The 24,864-nt window shown below is 44.5% G+C and overlaps 1 protein-coding gene across 1 annotated transcript in view; it reads right to left on the bottom strand.

Annotated features, from left to right (window-relative positions):
• Window positions 1–24,864, bottom strand: part of LOC138282376 (cytochrome P450 2J5-like) — a 377,554-nt gene that overhangs the window by 140,697 nt on the left and 211,993 nt on the right. The window contains exon 6 of the mRNA XM_069219857.1: window positions 8,121–8,262. Within this exon, the coding sequence (XP_069075958.1) occupies window positions 8,121–8,262 (142 nt within the window). The remainder of the gene's footprint in view (window positions 1–8,120; window positions 8,263–24,864) is intronic.

The following is a 24,864-nucleotide window of genomic DNA, read 5'->3' as shown; positions in this document are numbered from 1 at the left end:
CAGCCTAGCGTCATTTTCTGATGCACAAGCAGCCAAAAAATGACTCATGTCTATATTTAGACCGGAGTCATGCCCACCACCATAATGTCCACCACAGGGGACCAGTGTCCTCTGGGAAAGCCCTACATACCCAGTGCCGGGCAGGGGGCCCCATGTAAGGGGCCCCCAATGGCACAACACACACATACACTTACCTGCAACTTACCTGGGATGAGCCCCCTCCTCCTGTAGTGTCCCTGTAGTGTGGGTAGTGTTGTTGCTAGGACTTGGGGTGTGCATCGTTGTGCCCCTTCCATGGTGTTTGGCCATGGAAATGGGCCTACTTGCACTCTAACACCTGGTCTGATCCAGGTGTTAAATAATGATGCTAGCAGGCTTAGCACCATTATTGAGGCCCGCCTCCTCCTTGCGCGTCATTCCTGTGCGTGGGGGTAAGAGGGTTAGCGTCATGTTTAGGACGGGAACGCCTACCTTCCATCTCATTGACGCAAGGTGGTTTTGTGCAATCTAAACATGGCACTAACTCCAATATTTTGACACTAGACGGGTCTAGCGTCAAAATATAAATATGGAGTAAGGTTAGCGCCGTTTTAGCGAGAGAAAAAAATTGCGCTAATGCGAGGCTAACCATCCATAAATATGGGCCATTGTTTCTTAAAGAGACACAAAACATAGATTTCTTTTTCTTTATTTATTTAAACATGTTTCCTTTGTATTTGTATTTCCAGTAACAGGAAAACATTTGTTTAAACTTTTGCACTATAAACATACACAGCGTTACATTATCACACTGATGCATTTGGAGAATCCACCCACCGACAGTCAGAAGCCCCCTTGCCTCAGAGCAAAGACATATAGGGGCAGATCTATGAAAAGTGGCGCTGCACTTAGTGCAGCGCCACTTTTGTTGCGCCCCTTAGCACCGCCGTAACACCTCCATGTGTGCGCCGTATTTAATATACGACACACCAGGGCAGTAGTTAGGGAACTAAAGTCAGAAGTTTTTACGCTAGTTCGGCACTTTGCAGGATTAGCATAAAAAATGTTTACGCTAATTCTGCAAAGCCCTTTGAGGCCCATTGTAAACAGTGGTGTGCCTCCTTTTAACGGCTGCTCCGAGCAGGCGTTAAAAGTGCCAAAAAAATGATGCCAAGAAATCTCTTTCTGTGCGCCATTTTTTTGGTACGAACCCTTTGCTTACATTATGCCTGGCACAGGCATAATGTAGCGCAAAGGGTTACAAAGTGGCGCAATGCATGAATTGCACCACTTTGTAAATTTGGCTCTGCGATTTTGACCTCATTGGGTCACATTAGCGTAAAAAAACAAAATACCGAGTAATGATCATGTCGTTTAAACATTTCCTCTCGGTAACGAAAAACCAGTTCCCCAGGCAGGGTCAGACTGGGACACAAAATGAGCCCAGGGAACCCAAATGAAAGTGCCCCCCATTGACGACCCAAATAGCTAAAATAATTTTCCACATTTGCAAATCAGGTCCGTTTAAAATTTGTAAAGACACTGTTTGGGGAATTGCAAGTTACGAGAGATTGCATGCATTTGTGTTTACTACGGGCAATGTTTGTGGTAACATCCAGAAAATCAACAGTAAAAACCAGCCCACCTGGCAATAAACCAGGCCAAAAAACTGCTAAAAACTGCCCACACACAAATGTCTGTCAGACCAGTCTATCGGGGACTGCTGATTTCCCTGTAGGCCAGTCCGACCCTGTCCCCAGGGCCAGGTGCCCACTACCCTTATATCTTTTAGAGTTTCCCTGTACCATGAGTATTACACAATATACCATATGCAATACTCCCAGTGTGGACTGTTCAGTAGAGTCAACCCATGGTGTACTGTCTCAGAGGATCATGGTATAATCGGAACCCCAGGAAACATGACAGGACAGAAGACATTAGCATCAAGAGTAATTAGCAAGCTCCCCAGCGCTGTTTACATTGATTTCTTCCTACACTCCTATGTTGTGGCTTTTCCTGCTTTTCTTTTTTTTAATCACAAATAGCTCTGACTTTATCACATATCAATGGTATAACATGGGAACAAGATCTTTTTCGTTATGACTCACGATGTCAGTGCCCAATACACTTAGGTCAATTATGTGGACAGCATGGCTACTTGCAGGCACTTCTTCTAGGCAAGACCAATTGCGTTTTTTCTACACACACTGAAAAAACAGATACAAGGGCATCTTCTTTGCCACCAGCTAGGCCAGTTCATTTATGGGCTGGGGGAAGGAGTACGGGCCAGTGTACATGGCAAGTATGCCAACCATGGCTGGTTGCATTTAATTGACACTCTTGTTATTATTACTAAGGGATCGAAACATCTGGCAGTTGAAGTTCATGCCCAACATAACTAATGAGTCATAATGGGCAAGTCCAGTATCTATGTTTTCTCTCTTATCTCATTTCCCTTTCGCCACATCTACTGATAACATACTGCAAACGTTTTGGGTTCTAGTGGATATGCTGAAGTGTGGAAGCAAACATTATTCCCATTGGATAAGGTTAGTGCATTCTGACAGTCATGGGGACGTCAAACTTTGGAAATAAGAGAGGGGATCACAAACTACATATTGATTCTATCCCGAAGTCAAATGGCTAAATGTAACAGTTGCTTTTTGGTCAATTCTTGAGTTATAGTTATGTATACTGAGCAGACAATGCTTGTAAAGCGTCTTTTTTTCCAAACAGCCACATCACAGGTCTTTAGCAACATGGTCAGAAAAACGTGACAGAAAATGTAATGATAATTCCCCGGGTTGTCAGCCGGCATTCATCCCTGAGGGTATGGGGTGCTTACATGCGGGACACAAGAAAAATGAATGCTAGAAGACTTTCCTCCTTTACAAGGATGGTGGCTGTTTCAGATGTGGCTAGAAGTGCTAATGCGTCCCCCACTAGATAATTTATTCACTCCAGGACTCATTTTAGGCCGATGAATCTTTTGACCCTGATTGAAGACACCTTAAGACGAGACCTCTAATCAACATGTCAATCAATAAGTCAATAACGTAATCAATATTCACCATAACCAATCAATTTGATTAATCAACCACATTAATAAGACTCGGAAACCACCATGACCTTTCAGTCATGAAGAACAACACCCATTTAGTATGATTTTATGATGTTTATTCCCTATTGATTACAATTGTACTAGTAAGTTTATTAGTCTCAAAACCATGAAACACATCAGCATTGTCATAATATGGCAACTCGAATAAGATTTCATCAAAGCAAAGATCACGAACATTAGAACATAACACAACGTCAACATAAGTTAACCTTAGCAGAGTATCATTAGCGCATTATTCCAACAAATCATTGATTCAGTCATTTGTCTATTTGCGTCCGTTTAGTGAACCCCTTAACTAACCTCGAATGAGCAATGGCATGTTGGGCTTCATGCAAAAAAATGTTTGCTAACACAAATTTAGAAAAAAATCTAACTATGGTCCCTGTCAAAATAAGCAGTTGGTACCTAGAAAGGAAAGGCAAACAGACAATTACAATTTCATCATCATATAGTTACCCTCCGTAATGGGTCAGCATACAGGGTCAGTCTTCGTCCTCAGGACATCAGTTGATTCGCCATCAGCCAGGAAACACAGCAAAGTTCAGCCAGACATGGTAAGTAGGCACACTTCCCTCATAAGTAGGAGAAGTATAGAACGGGCAAGGTAAGGGTGAGGATGGTTTGAAGAGTCAAACAGCAAAGTCTTTAGGCAGAGTGACAAAGTTTCTGGGTAATAGCAAGAAATTCGCAATGGCATCTGCTAATGGCTCCTCGTGTCAAAGGTTTTTATCCCTTTTCTGTTGTACAGTCCCCTAATTTCTAATTGGGCAGGTTTGGCACCCCACTATCTCCATCCAATGGTTTTTCAGTCATACTATCAAAATTGTCACCTCATAACAGTTCTCACGTAGTTTATTGGTTCTGGTGATTGACGTCTCCGAACGGGTAGAATGTCCGGTATGATTTCATATTATCATGGTCCTCTCTCATCTCCAGTCAGTAGGTCCATTGTCTATACCGGTTTAGGCGACCTTGTACCTTTTGCAAGTCTACACTGTTGCATTCAGTAAGAATGTCTCCTTGAACAAGTCGAGTTTCATGAGTACGGATCTACTACAGCTACACTCATCTTCTAGCTTCTAGAAAAATACGATTACATGTCCTTCAGCAAGTCAGCACACTGCACGTTAGAAAAACACATTTAATATGAAACCGGGCAGCTAGGCCCCGACTCATGCTAACTAAGGCCTAGTGAATTAATTAGCAAAACCTTAATGTATAACTCTTAATACTAGTACAAAATTATACATTAGTGCCTTAATAACTCATTATTAGTCAATTTCATTAGTCCCCGTATATATTGACGGCCACTCCCCGTGGGCACATTTCAGAGTCACGTTTAGTAAAAACACATTCATACATTTTCTATGCGGCATTATTATGCATTAGTTCATAAACATTTTCATGTTAATTTTAATTATAAGAGCTACGCTCCAGCAGAAGGGCCACATCCATCACAATTACACTAACAAGGTTGGAACCCTTTCCACAGAATGCTAATCTCCTCTTTCACACATAGTAGCACACTACGTTCTGAACATACGTATCCACCATATGATGTGTTGAGGGTTCAAACTAAGGCCCGTATTTATACTTTTTTTGCGCCGCATTTGCGTCATTGTTTGACGAAAAAGTGGCGCAAACTTACCTAATATAATTGTATTTTGTAAGTCTGCGCCGCTTTTGCGTCAAAAAGTGACGCAAGTGCGGCACAAAAAAAGTCTAAATATGGGCCTAAATGCCTCTAAGCACACACCAGTACCTCTGAATTGCCTATGCAGCTGGGCAAATGGTCACTTTTCTTTGGGATTTTGGGCCAGGATTACGAGGCATAAAGCAGCCATTTGTTCGCTGTGGGAAACTTCTCCCAAGAAGCAGCGCTATGGCCAAGTGAGACATAAATAACATCTTCTCCTGTGATGCTGAGTCTGATACTGCTTCAGGTGGATGACAAAATAAAGAGCTGTGGCAAGAGTAAGAAACATTTATATAGATTGTCTTTTGGGGAATAACCTCAATGAATTGAAGAGTGTGGATACATTTCTGACTTATTTTAGATTTCTCACCTAGAAAAGACCACATATGAGGTACATATTGAAGAGAAGTTGCCCTCAAAAAGTAAAGGAAAAAAAGCACCACTCACAGGCAAGCACAAGTGGTGTCTGTCTGTGGGGTAGGTACCACTGGTTTACCTACTTAATATGCAGAAGAACCTGCATGGGAACCTATTTTTTAGTCTGGGTCCACCCCAGATCTGCAAACGTGGCTGGATGTTGCTGCCAATTTGGAGAAAATGTCAAGAAAAGAAAGAAAGAAAGACATCGTAGACAACATATTGTACAAAAGCATCAGATGCAGTTTGTCGTTGGTTATGGTTAAACGCTGCTCACAGTTCCAGCCAAATTTGGAATAGCATACACAAATATTTTTTTTTTTAACCCTAGAAAGGGTCAAATAAATTGGCTATTTCAAAAGCACGCATTTGGAAGTCTCTCTTTCAGTTCTACTATGGAATGAAAGGAAAATGAGTTAGGACAAAAACGCTTGGTTCAGTCTTCTAAATAAAAGGAAAGAAGAAGGAAATAAAATAGACAGACTGGTGAAGCAGAAGGATTTCACTGGGGCCAGAGAAGCAGAGAGCAGCAGAGGTATGGATAAAGAAAAATAAGAGACATGTCCTAAGGCCCTGTCTTAGACATAATATAAACAGAAAAGCAGGTGGAGAAGAGTGAATGTAAAAGGAAATGGCAGAAGAAGCAGCAAGGAAGTATGAATACAGAAGGGAATCAGGAGAGAAAAGGAAGGGATTTTAGAGGGGGCACTACTGTCTACATAATAAGACAGAAAGCTAAGGTTAACCTTGGGTAAGTTACCAAACATGTATTTACAGGGAATTAGAAAGAACAACCTGCCTTCCTCACATGAGCATAGTGATAACATCAATCATGCTCACAATCTTTTTCAATTAATCCATTTTCTATTTTCATTGACTTTCCATAACCAAATATTTGTTTATGCAGACAGGAGTCACGCAATACTTAAATGATATGTGCAGGAGTTACATTAACATACAATGAATACAAGCAAAATCACTTACATAGCTAGAGATTATCCTAAAATAGGACATCAATCTGGTCCTTCTTTATAATATACAATTCTGATCTGATCAATCTTCTCAGCCTCCTTGAAGCAAATAGAGCATACCCATTATGATAACTGTGACATACTGGGGGACCATTATGGACCTCATTTAGGCAATGGCGGTAAGTGCTGCCTACCACCGTGGCGGCGGCTGCCAAAAGACCGTCCCTACCAGCCATCCGCCAGATTATGATCACAGCCTGATTTCTGCCACAAGAAGCGCGGAAATCCGGCTGTGGCCATACTGGGGGACGGTGTTAAGGTAGCCCTGCTACCACCAGCAGCGCCACGCCAGTAGATCGCTGCCAGCCGTATTATGAAAAATAATATGGCCTGGCGGTGTTCTGCTCGTGGGTGCTGCTGGCTGTAGCAGCGCCCATCCCCTGTCGGAAGACCCCCTGAATCCAGGTAAGTCGGGATTCCGACAGGGGAGTGGGGTGCTGTGTGTGTGTGTGGGGGGGGGAGTGCATGAATGTGTGAGTGTTTGCGTGAATGCGAATGTATGTGTAGTGTTGTTTGCGTGCATGTATGCATGTGTGAGAATGCGTGTGTGAATGAATATGTGAATGCGTGTCTGCGTGTCATTGTGAATGTGACATGGTTGTGTGCGTGAATGAATGAATGCATGCATGTTTGACTGTGTGAGTGAGTGTGTGAATGCGTGGTGTGTGCCTGCAAGTGTGCATGTTTGGGGTGGAATGGATGGGAGAGCGTGGATGGAGGGGAAGTGAGGGGGTGGGGTTGTCTGGGGAGTGTTGGGGGGTGGGCCACCTACCAGTGACAGGGAAGTATTCCCTGTCACTGGTAGGGCCTACCACCATGGTTTTCATGGCGTAACGAACGCCACGGAAACCATGGCGGTAGGCAGGGTCATAATGTCGCCAGCGGTACAGTAGCCACTGCAATCTCCAACCCGGCGGCTTCTACCACCATGGCGGTCGGTGTGGTACATTGGAGGGTTGGCTTCAGCCAAGCCACCAATGTCATAATGTGGCGGTATGTACCGCCAGCCTGTTGGCGGTTCTACCGCCACATTGGCACCGGCCAGTGTGACCCCGTATATATGATTAAGGATCATAACATATGCTCATCTTTAGAATGTTCACAGAACCTTACCACAAGATTTCCTATCGCCCTCTACAATATAGAATCACCAAGCTGCACTAAAGCTGCTAGGTATGGCTGTAGAGCACTATTTATAAAAACTCTGGGTAACATTTAAAGATCGCTACTAACAAGTCAGCTGGTGAACACTGGATGTTTCCCCATTCACTTGCTTCTCACATACTCCAAAAAAGGAAGAACCTTCACTAAGTAAAGAAGAAGCGAAAACCTAAACCTCAGGTAATGTACGGTAGGCATACCTCATAGCCTGCATACTCAGACATCTAGAATATGAAAGGTCCCCAATGTCCTATTATACATCTCTGAGTAAACCAGGGGCAATTTTTTTGTATTCTCTCTAAACTCTGGGTGTTTATGTTCAGAAAATAAAAAGAAAATGTGTTTCCATAGCCACAGCATGGCGTACTTGCTGGCAGTGTAGGGTTCATGCTAGTGAGGCAAGAACTGCATCAGTGAAAAAGATATCACAATCTTGGTGAAAAACTAAAATTAGAAGGCAAAATTCTAAATTACTCACAGTTGACCTTAATGTAAATCAGCTAATCCTCTCCATATGACACCAACATGTAAGAAAACAATGTGTCTGCTTTTCAGTGACAATTCTAAATTTTTATGCCTTTAGTGCCTCTAAAAGGTGCTTGCAGACCTTTTAATCTGTGGTGATCTAGGAGATCATGGGAGCAGTTGATTATGCAAACCTGTCATTCTGGTTTGCCTGTCAATGGGAGACTAACATCACCCAATACAAAGTTACCTTGAACATCAGGATTTGCCAGCAGGTAGAGGAAGGCCCAGGCCAGGGTGGCAGTAGTAGTTTCAGAACCTGCCATAAAGAAGTCAAATACAACTTGTATTACGTTTTCTTCTTTGAAGCTCATGTTTTCATCCTGGACAGACTGGAGAAGAACAAAAACACACCTTAACAATTGGGCAGTGCTTTAAACTAGTAATAAATACACTACAGTGACTCTTGTGCAGTAAGTTATATAACTTGGGCTGTGATTGTGCAAGAGATTCAAATCCCAGGACTAAGCTATCACTTTGCCAGATCGTGTGCAACCACAAATTTAGTTCACCCAACTGCAGATATACATTTTTCTAACAAAAGCAAACCACAGTACTCTTTCTAAATCAAAATCCGAAATGTTATTAGTGCTGCAGAGTATCCGAGTCATATTATTATCTTTTGGATCGGATGGTGCATAAGTGTGAAGATTGAGATTGCCCCATCTACTATCATTAAACATAATAAACTGGCCAATACTGGCAAACATCATTCAAAATGTCCTATCTAAATATAATTTTCATTGGGTTCTCGAGTGTCAAAAAAACCTGTGCACACACCGATCAGAGTCTGAAAGGAGTTATTAACAAACAAAAGTTATTATCTCTGAACCACAGATTCAGTCAGCCAGAGGGTCCCACCGCAAACCATGGTGGAACAAATTCATTACGCAAAGTTAAATATATAGGACCAGGTTTACAAGGCCCTAGCACCACCAGAGAGTCACTTTTAGGAAAGCTCCGTTTGCGCTGTTCACTGCACCATATTTACAAGGAGGCATAAAGCCACTTTTTGCGGGTTAACGCCTCCTTGTAAATATGGGCCCCTCCGTTGCAGTTTTCTGCAGCAGAGGGGAGTGCAATGGGAGTTGCTGTGGGCGTTCCACAGCAACACCCATTGCTTTTGACACTGTCCCAGATTTACAAGAAATCGTAAATCTATGGCAATGCCAAAAACTAACACCTCCCCAGGGTGGTGTTAGTATGGCGCAACAAAGAGGAATACTTTTATCCCTCCTCGTGTTTGCTTTTTCTATGTGTGCTAAAGAATGCAGCACTCATAGAAAGAGCAAAAAGCCACAAATGATTGTTTATGTGCAGGAAAGTTTCCCTTCCTGCACATAAAAAATCATTCAAAAATGACGATTTGGTACTTCTATGTGTGATGCATTCTGCAGCACACATAGAAGTGCCAAATCGCCATTGTAGATTGTTTATGTGCAGGAAGGGACACCTTCCTGCACATAAACAATCTATTCCCCTCAACACAGACACCCTTGCACTATGGTGCAAGGATGCCTGCGTTTGGCAGCTAAATTTGCACCTGCGCAGGAGGAAACAGGGGTGCGCTGTATTTTTCTAAATATGGTGCATCCCTGCATTTCTCTTTTTTGTAAATCTGGACTATAGTGTTTCACTTACAGGCTTCCAATTTGTGATCACATGACTTCCTAAAACAAAGAGAGTGCACATGTCTAGATCTAGGATTCAGAGAAAGGAGGATGACCTTCTGTACTAAGAGAAATGTAAACTTTTTTAGCGGAGCACGCTAATCAACATTTTTTCTTCTAGAGAACCATGAAGTGAAAGAGAGGCTCAAAAAATCATGGTTCGGTAGTTAACACGTGCTAGAAAACATGGGAGGAGCAGTTACAGTTATGTTAAGATAATGGTTTACATTATCAACTATTTCCTCTAGTAGTATATTTTTGTGTAAAGTAAGACATATCAATGATTATTAACCCCTCCGGTGCCCGGGACGCAACGGTTACGTCCTGGGCAGCACCGTTCGGGTGCACAGGATGCAACTGTTACACCCTGCTACCGGCCTTTGGGGGAAGCGCTCCCCCCGAAGGCCTGGCACCACCCTCCCCTGGGCAGGGATGATAGGGGAATCGCTTAACCTTCCACCCCCTGCTCCACCCCCGGATCCCTCTGTTGCGTTTGAAGACGTCAGCGCACGATCGCACGCTGACCTCATCAGAGGCTGCCCCCACATCGCTGGAAGCTTATCTTCCTGAGCAGATCAGAAGAGAAATGCAAAAGCATTTCTCTTACGATCATGTGGAGGGAGCGAGAGAGGCATCAAAAGAAAGGAAAGGCCTTTCCTTTCCTTTGATGTCTCTTTCAGCATTTCTGCTGTTCGATCGTGAAGCAATCGGGCAGCAGAAATGCCACTAGACACCAGGGAGTTTTTTTATTTTTTATATATGCAATAAGGGGAGCAGCCCCTTGGGCAAGGGCCGCCCCCCGGGAAGGCAAATTATTTGAAGGCCATTTCTGTCCCCCTTGGGGGCAGATCAGCCTATTCTAATTAAACCAATCTGCCCCCAGGGGGGCAGAAACCACTAGACACCAGGGATTATTTATTTATTTATTTAAGAAGTGGGGATCGAACCCTTAGGCAAGGGTCGCTACACTGGGGGCAAAATTATCTTCACACCATTTCTGCTCCGCTTGGGGACAGATCGGCCTATTTTTATTAGGCCAATCTGCCCCCAAGGGGAGGGCAGAAACCACTAGATACCTGGGATTGTATTTTTGTCAGTTTTACGCGAGGGGAGCGACCTCTTAGGCAAGGTTCGCTCTCTTGGGGGGCAAATTTGTTTTAGGTGATTTCTGCCCCCACTTGGGGGGAGTCAGAAACCTCTAGGCACCAAGGGTCATTTTTTTTTTTATTTTTTTTTTTTTTTGGATTTGTGGGGCGATCCGTTAGGCAAGGGTCGCTCCCCTGGTTGTAAGCCTGCCCACACAAGTGAGGTACCATTTTTATCGGGAGACTTGGGGGAGCCCAGAATAGAAGAACAAGTGTTATTGCCCCTTGTCTTTCTCACCATTTTTCCTTCAAAATGTAAGACAGTATGTAAAAAAGACGTCTATTTGAGAAATGCACTGTAATTCACATGCTAATTTGGGGACCCGGGAATTCAGAGATGTTCAAATAACCACTGCTTCTCAACACCTTATCTTGTGCCTATTTTGGAAATACAAAGGTTTCCTTGATAGCTATTTTTCACTCTTTATATTTCAGCAAAGGAATTGCTGTATACCTGGTATAGAATGAAAACCCATTGCAAGGTGCAGCTCATTTATTGGCTCTGGGCACCTAGGGTTCTTGATGAACCTACAAGCCCGATATATCCCCGCAACCAGAAGAGTCCAGGAGATGTAGCTGTACTTTGCTTTAAAAATTTGACATTGCAGGAAAAAGTTACAGAGTAAAACGTGGAGAAAAATATCTGTTTTCTTCACCTCAATTTCAACATTTTTTTATTTCAGGTGTTAGTTCCTGTAGGAAAACCTTGTAGGATCTACACAAATGACCCCTTACTGAATTCAGAATTTTATCTACGTTTCAGAAATGTTTAACTGCCCGGGATCCAGCATTGGTTTCACTCTCATTTCTGTCACTAACTGGAAGGAGGCTAAAAGCACAAAATATAGTAAAAATGGGGAATGTCCCAGTAACGTGCAAAAATTCTGTTGCAAAATGTGGTTGTATTCAGATTCAAGTCTGTTTGTTCCTGAATGCTGGGAAGATGTTGATTCCATTTTCAGGGAAAAAACACAAGCCGCCTTCTGCAGCCCTTTTTTCCCATTTGTTTTAAAAATGACATTTTTATGTATTTTGGCTAATTTCTTGGTCTCCTCCAGGCGAACCTACAAACTCTGGGTACCTCTAGAATCCCTAGGATGCTGGGAAAAAAGGACGCATATTTGGCATGGGTAGCTTATGTAGACAAAAGGTTATGAGGGCCTAAGTGCGAACTGCCCAAATAGCCAAAAAAGGCCTGGCACCTGAGGGGCAAAAGGCCTGGCAGTGAAGGGGTTAAGAGGCTAACTTCCAAGTTTACATCAGGTTCAAAATATTTGAAACATTCAAAAGAAATATAATCAGATTTGTAATCTATGTCATCACCAATATCCAGCATCATCAGTGGTTCTTGTGAAACTGTTGACTCAGTTAATTATATAAACCAATATTCAAATAACAAAGTAAATTCAGGAAATGTCATTCCTAAAAGCCTAAAAATACTTCTCAACCACAACAAAACGATCTACAATTCAGAACTCATCCAATGATCAATTTTATGTAAGCTCTTAACACTTTAGTTATGAATGTCTAAAGAAAAATTTGGTATGAAGGTAAAAAAAACACTCTGAATCTACAACTGTGAAAACTCCAACGTTGGCAGCCAAGACAAAATTGAGGGCTGTCCTATTCTGTAAAATTATAGTTTATTGTGTTTCTAATTGGTCAAAGATTAACCCACTGAAATTCCCTACCTCATCAAATACCTTGGCTAATTGCTGAATTCCTTTGATTGACTGCTGCTCCACAGATAATTAATAGGATAGCAAGAAGCAAGCAATTTAGGATATTTCTCTAGGCAGCACTAGGTAGCCTCTTTCAGAAAGGAGTTTAGCAGTAGAGTGTATTATGGCTAGATACAATAGAAACAGGGTAACAGGATGAGGATCAGTCTTTGGGAAACACCATAGGCTCTATTTCCGCAGACGTAGTATGTACCAGGTCTTTTGATAGCCCCACTATGTACCATCAGCGCTCCAAAAATATAGATGGTTCGCATTAGGTTCACTTTAGTGAAGACAGTCTAAGGAATTGGCTCAGTACGCATGGTATGAGCATTCTACTTTCACCAAACCCAAGACACTCACATTTCACATTTCCAACTTCTTAAACCAATTGTTCTGGGTTCATGCCATGCATGGTAAACAGACATGTACCCCTGTCCTGTGTGAATGTTTGAGTGGTTGTATTTACAGTGAGTGTGAGTCTGAGATCTGGGGCCAGTGGAATCCAAATAGGATGCACCTGGTATAGCATGGCACGAGATAGGGGATAAGGACTGCTTCCCCCAGACAATGGAATTGTATTGCCTGCGTTATGGTACCTGGAGAGTGGAGACCCAAACACTGAAGTGAAGGTGGATGGTCTAAAGTATCAAAATAAGTGATGGGTGGAATGTTTGATTTTATCTCAGCCACTGATAATTATGGAGGCCACATCCAAATCCACTGTTATTTTGCACACCATAGCACCTCAGTTGGGACCTAGCCATATGCAAAACTGTCTTGAGCCTGCTACAGTGTGAACAGTTCAGTATGACCTGTCAAGCCAGATCTCCCTGAACCAGAATACAAGCAACCCAGGATTGGTTTCACCCTACTTAGGGCTCATCAGCAAGGTATAGCTTGGTTCCAGTGACACATTGTGCATGTTACTCATACCTGGACATACCCGCCCCACTTAAGGCATCACACTAAAGTATGCAAAAAAGTGATGGATGGAATGCTTGAATTAATCTCAACCACTGGTAATTACTCGGGTCGCATCCATATCCATCGTTATTTTGCATATCATGCCACCTCAGTTGGGACCTAGCCATATGCATTCGGTCTTGCCCCTGCTCGAGTGGTAATAGTTCAGCCCAAATTGCCCTGAACTGGGACACAAGTAACGCAGGGCAGGTTTTGCCCTACATAGAGTTCATCAGCAAGGCATAGCTTGGTTCCAATCACACAAAGTGCACGGAACCCACGTCTAGACATACTTGTCCCAGCTATGGTGACACTCTAAAGTACACAAAAAAGTGATGGATGGAATGCTTGAATTAATCTCAGCCACTGATAATCACTAACGTCACATTCCAATCGATCGTTATTTTGCACACCAGGTCACCTGTCTCAACCCACCTGAGGGTAAAGGAGATAGTGCTACCTTTAGAGACACCTTTTTAGAAAAAATGCTACTAATTAGTAATTCCTGATCACTGTTGTTTGGTATATGGTAAGGTTGAGAAGAGGAACTGCATTCTCTGTTGTTTAACTGAAGAAGTCTCTAGGGAGGGCCTGTCCTTTTGTCTGTTTCTGATTACTGTTTCAGGAAGGTTAATCACAGCAATGGTCCAGAACTGCCACACTTCATTTTTCCCTTGTTTACGATTCTCCTGTTTGGAACAGTCTCTTTGTAACTTTCAGTGAGAGCCCATGTTTATAAAAGTAGGTTCCAAACTATCCAACTTTAGCTACTCTCCTAAAGTTGAAGAGACATCACCTGGAGTCTGCCCTTTCTGCTGGAGAAAATGACGGTCTGCTAGAAAAGCCTAGAAGCCTGTCTGCCTCCTGAAAGAGGGAAGGAGCATGCTGGTCCTTTAGGAGAAGACTGTCCCATACATTACAATAGACCTCATTCAGGCAGGATACCCCTGATTTTTTATGACAAACATTGTTCTACTTCAGCTGTCTCCTGCCTAAAATCGTATAACCTTCAATGTAAGTCAATGTGAAAATTGCATTGCAATAATTTTTTTTCAAATTCTCCCATTTTCCTGCTCTAAAATTCTGCCATGCATGCTGTCCAGAAGAAAACATCAAGCATGTTCCTGGCATGAGGAGAACCCAGAGAAAGCTGACGATTTTACACAGTGAAGCCAGTAATAACCAGTGCTGTGAAGAGATTTCCACAGTCTCTCTGAGTGGGTCTTGTTTTAGCTGTATTACAGCATTTACAAAACCAAATACTACAGTGCCACCATGCAAACCACCATGGCCTAAAGAGACTGGTGGTGTTGTTGCTTATATTGGGAAGTGAAGCTGCAATGCCTCTGAAGCAGGAAGGCCTGTTCGGCCTGAGGGCTGCTACTACAGAAGCAACAACAACACAGGGATGACTCGGTCTAGAGGTAGAGACTGCAAAATCTGAGCACATATCTACCACCATCCGGGAAGGCCAGCACTTCCAGCCATGCAGGCCGGCCCAGCCACTTGCATCCCGCAAATTCTCTTCCAATGCAAGGCTGATGCTGCTAGCACAATAGAAAAGAAGTTGCTGCGGCATGAACCACTCCATGCACCTCTAGGATTGTAATGATCACCAGAACATGAATGTATGGCTTAGTATGTAGTATAAGAGAGTAACATGCATAGAGGAGTCTGTTACACAAGCTTGAGAATTTTGCCACATGAACACAAGGGGTGAAAAACATTGTACTGAGATGTGTAATTGACAAGTGAACCATCGGCACATGTCCCTAATTGATAAACATGCCCGTAGTGTGATGGGGACTATAATCATGGGATCCTTACCACAGCAGGGAGAGAACAGTGGAAAGGTGGGTATAGTGCCTCACTGAAATTACAATTTAGGTTACAGTCCTATGTGGCTTTCCTAATAAGCTGGGAAGTATTGAGTTTTGCTGCAAGTTTAAAGTAGTTCCTTTTACAGAAACAACAATGGTCTGGACAATATGTTACTGCATCTATTGGTTGAATGTTGAGTTTGGATCTTCAGTTCCTACAATACTTCCCTGAGAATCTTTCTCTCACTGCATTGAGAGTCAAGTGCAGAAAGGGTTGTACTTGACCCTGTTTGCATAGCCATAGTATGACCAATGGCAAATGACCCCAACCACCATAGTTGGCACCCAGTAGCCCTCTTTGCTTAGTGGCCTGACGAATAGAGTCTGACAACAGTCCATGAGAAGTAGCAGTAAGATGAACAGCAGGAGATATAATGCCTTGGTCAGACAAGGGCATTGCCTGACAAGCAAGTGAAAGGCAAGTGACTAGATAATCATGATCTGAAATGAGGGGCTGTAAATATGTAAATCATCACATTGATCATTCCAATCAAACATAATCAGAATTATGGGCATTACTACAATAGAATTAATGGGCAGGTAGGGGCACATCCAGTATGAAGGGAGGTTCAAATTTTGTTTGTATTGCTCTGTAATTTGCAGGAAAGTATTGTATTTATAGAGGGATAGTTTATCCCGGAGGGGGGGAGGGGGCAACGGGCTCAGTGCTGCTGATTGCTTCACAACTACCAGCCTCAGTTTCCAGACAAAGTTAGACGGTCAGTCAACGAAGCTGGTTGGAAATAAAATGGGCCCGCAAAGCCAGCTGATGTTTCACATAGCTGGATGGCTTCTGATTGCTGGGTCCTAGGCTGTAGCTTTAGTCAGTAGGAGGAGCTTCAGCATATTGAGATCTATGCAACTGCATAGAAACAACAGAGTGCTTGGGCAGGAGCACAGAGATCTGCGGAGGCTGTATCAGCTCACACAGATGTTGCACAACCTCCTCAGCTGACAGAAACAGATGCAAGGGCAGTTCAGTCAGCAGGTCTGGAGTCTCTCAATTCAATGGTCCTCTTGCAGTGCAATGCTTGAATCCAGGCAACAGTGTTTGGCACTTTACAGCAGTGCCTATGGGTAGCAGGAGGGTTGGTGAGCTATGTTTGATTGATGAACCCTCCTGTGCACCTAGTCACCAGGCTGCAGACCGAGAAGGGCTACAGTCGGGGAAGTGGGCAGCTGGCACCTGGGCCTAGAAGCTGCAAATCAGTAGTCTGCAGTGCTGCATAGTCACATTATCATTTAGATGCATATCAAACAAGTCTAGAGACACTGCGGTGAAACAGTGGATGAAACATTAATTTCTTGTAGACTTTTAGTTAGCGGTGGCTTGAGCTGATCAGAGTTTCGAACCACGTAAGCTTTGTTCCACTGCAAATCTTAACTATCTTTTTCTTTTAAGTCCATTGAATCTTTCTACTCTCCCAGCTCAGGATGGTACGCTCAATTTTTTTTCCCCGTGGTTTACTGCCCCCAACAGTGTGATGGTCACCAATCAGAGCCAATCACTCCAATTGGACTTTTACAACTGACCTCTTACTACGTAGGTCAGATCATAATTTTTTTTGCTGATTTCAGAAATGCTGGTCACAAAGTGTGATGAGTTGTTCTGCGATCAGTTCTTACTACATCTGGCCTATAGTCTGTTGACTAAATACAAGATAAAGTGAATACTTTTGTCACTCCCTAACTGAAGAGGAATTGCAAACCTCAGGAAAAAATCTCTAAGTAGTTTCTTAGCTATGGAGAATGTGTCTGTTTGAGCAGATGGATAGACTTCATTCCATTCACAGACAATGCATATTAGACCTGGAACATAAACATAAGAACATCAAGGCATTTGTAGGAAATCGTTTTGAATGCGGACGAAATTCCCCATGGAGCTGGATGTCTAGCAGGGGTATCTTTGACACTCTTTCCAACATGGCAGTCTTGGAAAGTTGTACATGAATGACAATACTGTTGAGCAGTACAAGGGAAAAACGCGCAAACCAATGAGTGCTGTTAGCACAAACCATGCCAGTTCTTCTTTAGTTGATGACACCATGTTCAGGAGGGCAAGGTTTGAGAGCAACACTTTCAAGGCAACCGCTCTCCTTTACTTGTCCCTCCACTCCCCATATGAGTCCCTTTTACAGTCTGGCTTTACCCACAAACTTCTTTCAGTTTTGGGGCACTTACTTGTAACTTGGAAAGATCATTTTTGCAGGGTATGAGTGGCTTTGCAACCTAAGAAGCATACAAAGTGACTTCAATCATTATAGATGAGGCAGGCTTTTTAGCAGTTTGGTCAGCCAGGGAATTGCCTCTGGACATATTGGGGGTCATTACGACCTCGGCGGTCTTTTCAAAAGACCGCCGAGGCCGCGGGAGACAGAATACCGCCATTGCCGGTGGTATTTCTGTCTCCCTATTATGACGTTTCCGCTGGGCAAGCGGACGGTAACAGTGTTACCGTCCGCTGGCCCAGCGGAAATGTCACATCAACATTGCAGCCGGCTCGTAATAGAGCCGGCGGCAATGCTGATGTGCAGCGGGTGCAGTAGCACCCGTCGCGTATTTCACTGCCCGAAATTCGGGCAGTGAAATGCGCGACGGGGCTATGCCTGGGGGCCCCTGCACTGCCCATGCCAAGTGCATGGGCAGTGCAAGGGCCCCCAGGGGCACCCCAAGTCCCTTTACCGCCGGCCTTTCCATGGCGGTGTGTACCGCCATGGACAGGCCGGCGGTCGGGGACTCATAATCCCCAGGGCAGCGGTGCTGGCATCGCTGCCCTGGGGATTATGACCGCCAGGCGGAATCCTGGCGGGAAAGTGGAGGGGCCGGCGGTATGGCTGTGGCAATTCCGCCACGGTCATAATTTCTGGCGGAACACCGCCAGCCTGTTGGCGGTGTTACCGCCAACATACCACCGGCCGCCAGGGTCGTAATGACCCCCATTATCTTGCGAAGGCTGATGAGCATCATGATTAACAGTAGTATATTTAGATAGCAGTTCAAGGGCATTGAGCCATTATTTTACATTGTTCCGCCTTTTGATAGGGACTCCGGCAGAGGCGAGGAACAAGAGTGAATCCCTAAATTGTAGATGACCACAAAGGCATATTTCATATAACTGAGTACTGTTATAGTTATCAGGTAGAATACATGCACAAGTAACATCAATTAGTTCTGCTACTTGAACAGAGCTCATAATTTCTAAGTGACAATTTTAAACATAGTGTAGAGGACAAACAGCATACCCTGCAATAAAGGTTTCCTCTACTATTTCTTAATTCTCACTAATAAAAGAAGACTTTGCAGAGCAGTCATGTACTCTTAGTCGATCCCTCAAGTAACTACTTAGGTATCCTAGTTTCTCAAGGTTGATTTTCAATTCCAGTGACTGAGATTAGCGCTTACAAGTTATAGCTGCCTTGTACTGATTTAGAAAGACTGCACACTTGCCAAATTTATACTAAGGACCCATTAATAGTTTTGCAACGTTATTCAAGCGCTCAATACCAAAGGTTTCTTCTTCTGAAAAATGCTTTTAATCCTCACTGCTAGCTCACCTAACCCAATATACTAGCACATGTTTTCACCATACTGATGTACATCACATAGGAAGGAGTTCCTTTGGTTGGGGCTTTTTAAGCATTTGATTTCCAATGCCAACGACATCCCACCATCCCAAGACCTCTGCGACTCCCTAGCCTCCTACTTCCACCGCAAGATTGCAGACATCCACGACAGCTTAAGCACCCAGACACCCCCAGCAACCACCAACACCACAGATTCACCTCCGACCAACCTCCTGCTCTCCTGGACACCTGTCAACGACAACGAAACCATCGAAATCATAAACACCATCCACTCTGGCTCTCCATCTGACCCCTGCCCTTACCACTTCCTCAACAAAGCAAGCTCCGTCATCGCACCCCAACTGCGGAAGATCATCAACAGCTCCTTTGAGTCCGCCACCTTCCTGGAGAGCTGGAAACACGCCAAGATCAACACCCTTCTCAAAAAACCCAAGGAGGACCCAAAAGACCTCAAGAACTTCCGGCCGATCTCCCTGCTCCCCTTCCCGGCAAAAGTCATAGAGAAGGCTGTCAACTGACAACTAACCTGCTTCCTCGAGGAAAACTGCACCCTGGACCGTTCCCAATCCAGATTCCGCAGCAACCACAGTACCGAAACTGCCCTCATTGCCGCCACTGCCGACATCAGAACCATACTGGACAATGGCAAAACCGTGGCCCTCATCCTCCTGGACCTCTCGGCCGCATTCAACACTGTCTGCCACCACACCCTACGCTCACACCTCAGCAATGCAGGAATCCACGCCAGAGCCCTAGACTGGGTCACCTCCTTTCTCAAAGGCAGAACCCAGAAAGTCTGGCTCTCCTCATTCCGCTCGGAGGCCACCAAAATCATGAGCACCGCACCCCAGGGTTCGTCCCTCAGCTCGACCCTCTTCAACGTCTACATAGCCCCACTCGCTAACATCACCCGATCCCACAAGCTCAACATCATCTCATACGCCGACGACACCCAGCTGATCCTTATCCTCACCAAGGACTCCACCAAGACCAACCTTCACCAAGGAATGAAGGCCATTGCCGAATGGATGATGAGCAGCTGCCTCAAACTCAATTCCAACAAGATGGAAGTCCTCATCTTCGGCTCCACCCCCTCCGCATGGGATGACTCCTGGTCGCCTGCCACTCTTGGTGCCGCTCTGACTCCCACCGACCACGCACGCAACCTAGGATTCATCTTGGACTCCTCATTAACCATGACCCAACAAGTCAACTCCATCTCCTCCTCCTACTTCAAAACCCTTTGCATGCTCTGAAAGATCTACAAACAGATAACCACCGAAACCAGAAGAACAGTCACCCAGGCCCTCGTAAGAAGCAAACTGGACTATGGCAATGCCCTCTATGCAGGAACCACAGCCAAACTCCAGAAGAGGCTGCAACACCTCCACACGCCTCATCTTGGACATCCCTTGCCACTGCCAAATCACAGACCACCTGAGAACCTGCACTGGCTCCCAGTCAACAAGAGAATCACCTTCAAACTCCTCACCCGTGCTCACAAAGCACTGCACAACACTGGACCAGAATACCTCAACAGACGGCTCTCCTTCTACACCCGACCCAGCATCTCCGCTTCGCCGATCTCACCTTAGCAACCGTCCCATGCATCTGCAGAACTACAACCGGCAGTAGATCATTCTTGCACCTCGCCGCCAAAATGTGGAACACTCTATCCACCCACCTGCACCAGACCAAAGACTTCCTTACCTTTAGGAAACTTCTTAAGACCTGGCTGTTCGAGCATTTTCAGCACCTCCCCCCTGTCACTTCCTCTTCCTCAGCGCCCTGAGACCCTCACGGGTGAGTAGTGCGCTTTACAAATTCCTGATTGATTGATTGATGCCACCATTTCCTTGCTACACTTTTATTTACCACCAGATACACAATTAAGTGTCTGCAAGTCTTGTGCCACAGCTCATTCCATATGGGGTTAGGGGGATAGAAAGGTAAGAAGGGTAATGACCGATCAACCAGCTCTTTCCAATTTGCTTTCTTGGGGGAGCAAGAGTTCTTTTGTGCTTGCACGTTACCTCTTTTGTATTTTTAAACCGCCGGTCACAGCGTTTTGGAGGCTCACAGAGGTTCCAAGGAGGCTAGATCAGTGCCATTCTTTTATGCACACGTTTTTCCACAACGATCTGAACTAAAAGATCTAGGTGCTCTTTACCTTCCCTTTTTTGGCACTCTTCCAGAGTCTCCTGCCCTCTATTGTGGATTACACACACATTCTAAATCCTAAAATCTCAGGAACCATTCATCCCACCCGGGATCCACCTACACTGTTTTTATAGTCATTACCTGCCCAAACGACAATTTTTAATATCAGTACTAATCTTCATACAGTCGATAAAGGCAATCAAACTTTACATAATATAAATCTGATAGGATTTATTAACAAAAGAAAAATTATTTATCTGGAAATCACAGATTTGGACGGCCAGGGGTGCCCAGGTATATCGTATTAGATCCAATTCAGCAGGCAAAGGCACAGCACATATGTATTGTGTTTCACGTAAAGGCTTCCAATTAAAGATCACATGACTTTGTAAAACAAAGAGGGTGTACATGTGCCTGGCTCTGAGATCATGAGAAAAGAAGAAGACTTTCAGTTGCAATTAGAACATAAACTTTTTTGGTTGAGCAAAGTAACACTTTTTCGTCTAGAGGCCAGAAATGTAGTAGATGGGCATTTCCGCAAAGCACAGATAGAATAAGCAAGAAAACATAGGCGTAGTCGGTACTCTTACTCCTAGGCAATGTTATATATTTGGGGCCTCATTTACTAGAAAGTGGTGCAGCGTCATGCTGCGTCACTTCAGAAACATAGGCATGCTCATAATTTAAGACAATACAGTGCACCCCTGTGTTTTCCCTAGGGTGGTGCTAAATTTAGCTGCCTGGCACCAACGCAGGCACCCTTACATCATAGTGCATGGGTACCTGCATGGCAGGGAATGATTCTTTATGTGCAGTAAGGCAGGCGTGGCTCCTCCACTAGGTTGGAGGAGCATGGCACCCCCTGCCAACAGCAGCAGCTGCAAACCTTTTAAAAGAAAACAAAATTAAACTATGTTTATTATCGTTTGTTGGTAAAAGGGGTAGGCCATAGGCTGTGATGAGCACTGAGGTGGCTGTATTAGGTCGGCCAAACACACATGGGCAGTAGGCTCTCTCCAGTCCGGCACTCTATTGCCGGGCTTGAGAGAGCAGGCAAAGGCTCCCAGTCTGCCTGGGAGCGCCCTGGCTGGGCTCTCCCAGCCAATCGTAATGCTGCTCCGAGCAGCGTCAGGATTGGGCGCAGGGCAGGCTGGGAGCCTGTGCCTGCAGCCTGTCTGCAGGAGAGGAGCAGCACGGTGGTGACGGGGGCGGCGCCAATACAGGTATATTTATTTTTTTATTAATCCCCCACACGCCCCACCCCTATTTAGCACTGCAAGCCGCTCCTGAAGTAAGGTGTCCCTTATGTGCAGGAAGGTATCCCGGTGTGACATGCTAAAGCCACCCCTGGGGTGGTGTTAGTTTTTGGTGCCGCCTCAGGTTTACGATTTATCGTAAATCTTGGGCAGCATCAAAATGCAATGGGTGTTGTAGTGGAACACCCACAGCAAAACCCATGCACATCTACTTCTTGCTAAGTGATGTGTGTAAAGGGGCCGTATTTACAATGTAGCGTTAAGCCACAAAAAGTGGCTTAACGCCACCTTGTAAACATGGTGCAGGGCATTGCGCCATCAGAGTGTCACTAAAAGCGACGCTCCGTGGCACAGGGGGCCTGTAAATAAGCCTTTAAGGCCCCATTTACAAGAAAGTGGCAGAGCACTGTGCCAAATTTGGCAGCGCCACGCTGTGTCACTTCAAAAACACAGGGATGTGCCGTATTTAAGACAATATGGTGCACTCCAGTGTTTTCCCTAGCGCTGGTGCTAAATTTAGCTGCCTAACAGCAACAGAAGCACCCTTACACCATAGTGTAATGATACGTGCATTGCAGTGAATGATTGTTTATGTGCAGGAAGGGACACCTTCCTGCACATAAACAATGATTCATGGTGTTTTGCTGTTCCTATGTGTGCTGCAAAATGCAGCACACATAGGGAAAGCAAAAACGAGGAGAAATAAAAGTATGGGGTGGCATTAGTTTTTGGTTTTGCCTCATGTTCACGAATCCTCATAAATCTGGGACAGCGTCAAAGTGCAATCGGTGTTGTTGGTGGAATGCCCACAGTAACACCGATTGCACGCCCCTTTTGCGCAAAGTGATGCGTGTAAAGGGGCTGTATTTACAAAGCGGTGTCAAGCCACAAAAAAGTGGCTTAACGCCACATTGTAAATATGCAGCAGGGCATTGCAGCACCGGCACGTCAGTAAAGTGACATCCCGGTGGCGCAATGTCCTTCTAAATGAGGACCTTAGTCCAATATTTATGAAAAATGAGGCATAATTTGTCTTAACGCCGGCTAACACCATTCCTTAGAGCCGTCTTTGTGGCATATTTATTAAATGACACAAGATGGAGCTAAGGAATGGCTAGCGTCTACAAAAAATATGCTAGCCAGCCAGGGATGGAGTTAGGGAAAATGGCGCTAATGGGTCTGAAATTACATTAGACTGGTTAGCGGCCAAAAATATGCCTCTAACCAGCCTAGCATAATTTTTTGATGCCCAAGCAGCCAGAAAATGACTCCTGTCTAAGTGTAGACAGGAGGCATTACCACCACCCCAATGCCCACCACAGGGGACCAGTGTCCCCTGGGCAAGCCCAACATACCCAGTGCAGGCAGTGGGCCCCCATGTAAGGGCCCCCCAATGTTACTTACAAAACAAATTGTACTTACCTAAACTTACCTGGGATGTGGTACCCCTTCTGTAGTGCCCCTGTGGAGTGGGTGGTGTTCCTGGGGCTTGGTGTTCCACCATGAAAATGGGCCTACATGCAACCTAACGTCTGGTCTGACCCAGGCGTTATATAATGGCACTAATCGGGCTTAGCACTATTATTAAGGTCTGCTTCCTCGTTGCACGTCGTTTCTACAATAAGAGGTAAACATGGCACTAGGGGTTAGCGTTGTGTTTAGGACGGGAAAGCCTACCTTGCATCTCATTAATGCAAGGTGGTTTTATGCATCCTAAACATGGCACTAACCCCAATGTTTTGACACTAGATGAGTCTTGTGTCAAAATATAAATATGAAGTTAGGTTAGCGCTGTTTTAGCGCCCAAAGATGGCACTAAGGCAACACTAACCATGAATAAATATGGGCCTTAGTTTGGAACACCGTTTTCCTCTTCTACAGTAGTTGAGATGAGTAGAAATGAGATTAGTGGTCACCTTTCCAGAAAGAGAGAGGTGAAAGGGTGAGAGAAAGGGGCCATTAGGTTCTGAGGTCCAGATCATTGAGAATGCCAGCTCCACATCAATAAGCAAACAATTATGTACCATTCTGTAGCTCCTCCATGTTCTCGCCTCATAGTAGATCCAGACTCAGAAAGCGAGGAGGAAATGGTGAGAGAGCAGCCTCTGACATCCTAGAAGGCAAGGAGAGAAAGTATGCTGCTCTCACAAGTTACAGCAAAGTTGCGGAAGTTTGTATGAAGCCACTATACATTACAATTAACCCAGATAGATGATAATTCCCTGTGTGGGAATAATGCTATCTCTATGGGCTATTTTATAATGTAGACCCAGGTAGGTCCTTTGAGTTTAGCATAGGTGGTTGAGAGGACTTGGGCAAAATGACCCCTAACAATAGGAGTAGCTATAGGAGATGGAACAGACATCGCTGGCCATATTGCATGGATAAAAGATTTCAGGAGCTGTTTGAGTATGTTGATCCTTTTGCTTCCTGATTTTTAATAAATTTTCAGGCAAACATGGGGAGCCAAATGTATTCAGGACCTCTCCTCCATAGTTCTGTGCAAATCTTAAGAGATCTGCAGCAGTAAAAAGGTTTTTGCACTACATTCC

This window comes from Pleurodeles waltl, chromosome 2_2 (assembly GCF_031143425.1).
Source record: "Pleurodeles waltl isolate 20211129_DDA chromosome 2_2, aPleWal1.hap1.20221129, whole genome shotgun sequence".
Lineage (NCBI taxonomy): Eukaryota > Metazoa > Chordata > Amphibia > Caudata > Salamandridae > Pleurodeles > Pleurodeles waltl.
Note: the sequence above shows the minus strand (reverse complement) of the source record. Positions and strands in the feature narration are given on the sequence as shown.